The sequence below is a fragment of the Anoplophora glabripennis genome, unplaced genomic scaffold (assembly GCF_000390285.2).
Source record: "Anoplophora glabripennis isolate ALB-LARVAE unplaced genomic scaffold, Agla_2.0 scaffold620, whole genome shotgun sequence".
Classification (NCBI taxonomy): Eukaryota; Metazoa; Arthropoda; class Insecta; order Coleoptera; family Cerambycidae; genus Anoplophora; species Anoplophora glabripennis.
The window spans coordinates 6,626-11,018 of NW_019416776.1; the positions used below are offsets into that span (position 1 = coordinate 6,626).

Genomic DNA, 4,393 nt, shown 5'->3' on the forward strand with positions numbered 1-4,393 from the left:
AGGCTGTCCAGGCCTACACGAGATGAGGCAGGATAAAGAGGGATAATCCCCCTCGATCCCAAATCATTGAGGCCAATTTCTAGCCATAGAATAATGGCGGCGGCGGCGAGGTGTTTCTGAAGTACATTTATATTGTAGTCAATTGGAAAGCAGCTAGTGGCTACTAGGATCCGTAAGAAGAAGAAGTGTGACAGAAATGATAGGTTATAAATTGTATTAAGTATTAACACAGAATTAGTGTTTATATTCTGTGGTATTGTTTAGTTAGATAATCAAAAAGAAAATAATTATACATTAATGGAGCATTTTAAAGAGAAATTTTGCATGTTTTGCATTAATACTATGAGCAGTGGAGAGTTTATAGTAATAGATGAATCTACAAGGGAAATTTTAAAGACAATTTCACTGAATCTTGTAAGTAGTTCATTTAAAACCATATTAATTTTTAACATACCATTAAAAGAATTGAGCTCACCTTTATGTTCATATTTACACATACACTTGTATTAGTATTGTTAGTATTTTACTCAATGAAAAATTTTTCAGGACTTTCACAACAATTGTGAACATGTCATTTGTCCTACTTGTTCTGCTAAAATGTACTCTGCGTTTCACTTCAGGTCCACTTGTCTCTACGTTGAAGACAAGATTTTGTCTTATGTTAATTCCAAAGTGTCATTCGTCGATTTAAGAGAAGTTTATTTAAATGAACACGAGAACAAACCTTCAGTTAAAATGGAGGATGATCAGAAAATATGTCGATTATGTTTGCAGTTAGTCAGCGAAGGATTTGTAACATTTTATGATGTGACGTTAGAGATGATGTATAGATACATTCCAGAAGTGGTAAATATCCATTTCACACACATTTTAAAGCTAAAAAACGTAAATGAGTATTTTTACAAACTCTTTTGTGTTGTAGAATTTTGGCATCACCGAAGATCCCGTTATTTGTAGGCAATGTTTTGATTCGCTCAGCCTTCATGATGCTTTTATAAAGACCTGTTCGGACGTGGAACTGAAAATTGCCAATGTACAAAATAATATCACAGATTTTGGATCTAGCGACGTGTTCATTAAAAGCGAAAATTTTGAAATTGTGCTAAGAGATGAACAAAGGATGGAACAATTAGTTAAGATTGAAAAAGAAGTGCAAGCAGAAGAAACGGTGATCAAAATGGAAGAGGTTGACATAAAAAGCGAGGAGAATTATTGTAAAAGGTAAGAAAATTTAGGAAAATTTAGACAATATGGTGGCTACCCAATGACATTCCTTCAGTTTTTGGTCAAAAATGCATTCACAAATACCGGTTTGTGTGATGGTGTATTATCGTGGTGCAAAATACAAGAATTGCTCTTTCATAAATATGTTCCTTTGAGGCGGATACTTTCCCTCAAATGTTTCATAATGCCCAGATAATATTCTTTGTAGACTGTTTCTTCATCCAAAAGGAATTCTGTGCGGACAACACCATAATAGTCAAAGACTTTGATTTTTGATCGACTTTGACGTGGTTTTTTTTGGCTCATTAGAAAAGTGCCATTCCAAAACTTATTTACATGTCAAATTCGTAAACCCATGTTGTGTCACTCATTAAATGTGTTGCATGAAAGAAGATTCCGAATGTACTTCTTTAAGCATGTCTTCAGCAACATGTTTGCAATGATTTTGTTGAAGAAAATTCAGTTTTTGTAGAACTAGCCGTGCTGCGACGTGTTTCATATCCAAAACATCAACTAAAATTGTGGGAACTGATGGTTTTTAAGCACCAATGCCTTCACTTTATCGATGTTTTCTTCAGTTGAAGATGTTGAGGGACATCCATTCGTATCCCACCATTTTCAACTATTCAGCACAAGAAATTCCTTTGGTTTCCATTATTTCTTCAGCATTGTTTTATCAGTTCGCCTACTTGTAAATGGAATAACTAAATATTAAAAGAACAAAATTGCATTAAAAAAAATATTGGAAAAAAACAACAAACGAAATGTGGTGTTTTTTTATAAAGAGTGTTCAGTAATGAATAGACCATACTGGGCTAGCTCCTTTAGATGAAAATAAGATGATCTAAGTCAAGTTACCTTAGTACAACTTTGCTTCCTTAAGAGGTTATAGGCCTGAGGAATAATTTTTTTATTTCATGTTTATTTTTGGAGTAATTGTAATAAAATTTTGGAATTTTTTTTTGTGTAACAAACATGAATACCTGCTTATTATTTTCGTTAAATATACAGGGCGTTTTGAGCGCCCATATCACTAGATTATTTCCTTCAGCTATTTGTTAAGGATAAAGATTTTTTAAAATGACTGTTTTGAAACAGCATTTGATTTGCTTTAAAAAAGGTATACTTGCTGCATGCTTGTAAGACTGTCCAATGATCATTGATATCAAGTTTAATACTTTTAAAAACTGCATATGAAAAAGTTGACCCATTTTTTTTTACAAAAAGTAGGTAAACTTTGGATATAACAATTCTGATAGTTCCTCAAAATACTTTTTGGGAAATAAATTTATGTGTTAAATTTGTAATATTTATTCCATTATGAACAATGTTAATTTTTTCAGGGATTCCTCTTCGTGGGACCTACATGAGACAATTGAAAAAAAAATGATTCGCACTTATGAAGATGTAGGAGAAGTAAGGAATGAATATATGTGTAAGAAAGGAGAAATTCAAATAGATCAACATGAAACGACTTTAGATGTACCATCATATAAAAGTGTATACATAAGTGAGTTTCATAGCGGTCTAACACAGGAAAATTCCAACTGCCACCAGTTAATAAGCAAGGACCCTTTAGAATTCAAAATGTACAAATGTGATACATGTAGTTTTCAAGCTAGATACAGGAGTCATCTAAAAGCGCATCTGTTATCACACATGGACCGTTCAGAAATCAAAATGTACAAATGTGACGAGTGTGATTATGAGACTAAGTATAAGAAACATATAAAGGAACATCAGATATTACATCTATCCGAAATCGAGACATACAAGTGTGATGCTTGCAATTATGAAACTAAGTTTAAAAGATATCTTAAATCGCATCAGTTAATGCACAAAGATTCTTCAGAAATCCAGATGTACAAGTGTGATACTTGTGCTTTTGAGACTAAACATAAGAGCAATCTAAAAATGCATCATTTATTGCACAAAGACCCTTCGAAAATCAAAATGTACAAATGTGACACATGCGATTATGAAAATAAATATAGAAGTAATGTAAAAAGTCATCAGCTAACACACAAAGGTATTGCAGATATTCGAAAATACAAGTGTGATAATTGTGCTTACGAAACTAAATATAAGTATGATATAAGGAGGCATCAGTTAGTACACCAAAACCCTTCAGCAGTCCAATTGTACAAGTGTGGTACATGTCCTTATGAAACTAAATATAAAGGAAATCTAAAGGACCATCAACTGACGCATGAGAATCCTTCCACAGCACAACAAGAATGTGTTTTTGAGACCAAACATAAACAAGGTTTAAACATTCATGTGGTAAAACAGCAAGATCTCTGGAAAGGTCAAATGTACAACTTGTACAAGTGTGACAAATGTGTTTTCCAGACAAAGCTTAAACGCAGTCTAGTTATTCATCAGTTAATGCACAAAAACTCTTCAGGCTAAGTGTGCAGTTACAATGAATATTTTTATAGTCAGTAAGACTTACAAGGCTCGAAGCTTCTTTGGATCCACAAAGTCCTGATGTGTGCATTGTACAAAGTGTGAAGAAGACTTACAATTTATAATTGGTCAGATATAGTTAGTTAACAGTGAATTTTTTATATTAACTCGGATGTTATAGTGCAAAAAAAATGAAAATTTTCACTCATACTTCATATTTTTGTTAAAAAGTAAGGAGAAATGTAACAAGAGGGAGTAGTAAGTTTTTCTTGAACATAAAATCTATGGGAGTGAATTTTGGGACAGAGTGGTCTACCTCTGAATATGTTCCTTTTCAATATAAGAAAAAACTAACACGGTGAAGATATGTAAAATTATAAAAGCTTATGTATTACAAATATAATGCAGTTCAAAGCATTAATGTAAAGAAATTAGAAGGAGCAAGATACAAAAATTATTTTCTAGGATTTTGTCAATATTAACATAAACTCTTAAACATGTTAATGTAAATTGTAATTAAACTAATTATTGGAGAGATTTAGATCCCTTCATTTGAGAATCTCGCATCATACAAGCAATGTATTACCTTAAAGTGATTAGACAATGCTATCATGTTGCAATTAATAAATAACAAATAAACTATTTATGATTTTTGTAAATCAAAAATTATAATTTGCAACAACTTTCAAGCCCAATTTAAGAGATTTGGAAAGAAACTTTTTGCATCGAGTAATTAACAAATATTTAAACATTTTTTTGA

General features: G+C 31.9%; 1 protein-coding gene across 1 annotated transcript; it reads left to right on the plus strand.

Annotated features, from left to right (window-relative positions):
• The first annotated feature begins 342 nt into the window (after positions 1 to 342).
• Positions 343 to 4,393, plus strand: LOC108911385 (zinc finger protein 710-like). Its single transcript, XM_018716310.2, has 4 exons — positions 343 to 414; positions 547 to 846; positions 923 to 1,221; positions 2,568 to 4,393. Exons 1-4 carry the CDS (start codon positions 343 to 345, stop codon positions 3,634 to 3,636), a joined length of 1,740 nt encoding a protein of 579 aa, XP_018571826.2. The 3' UTR covers positions 3,637 to 4,393.

Bases quoted from the DNA above. Each gene is read 5' to 3' on its own strand.
- LOC108911385 (XM_018716310.2), top strand. From the start codon at position 343: ATGAGCAGTGGAGAGTTTATAGTAATAGATGAATCTACAAGGGAAATT. The intron at 415-546 runs GTAAGTAGTTCA...AAAATTTTTCAG, and splicing joins AGACAATTTCACTGAATCTT to GACTTTCACAACAATTGTGA. The intron at 1,222-2,567 runs GTAAGAAAATTT...TAATTTTTTCAG, and splicing joins GAGGAGAATTATTGTAAAAG to GGATTCCTCTTCGTGGGACC.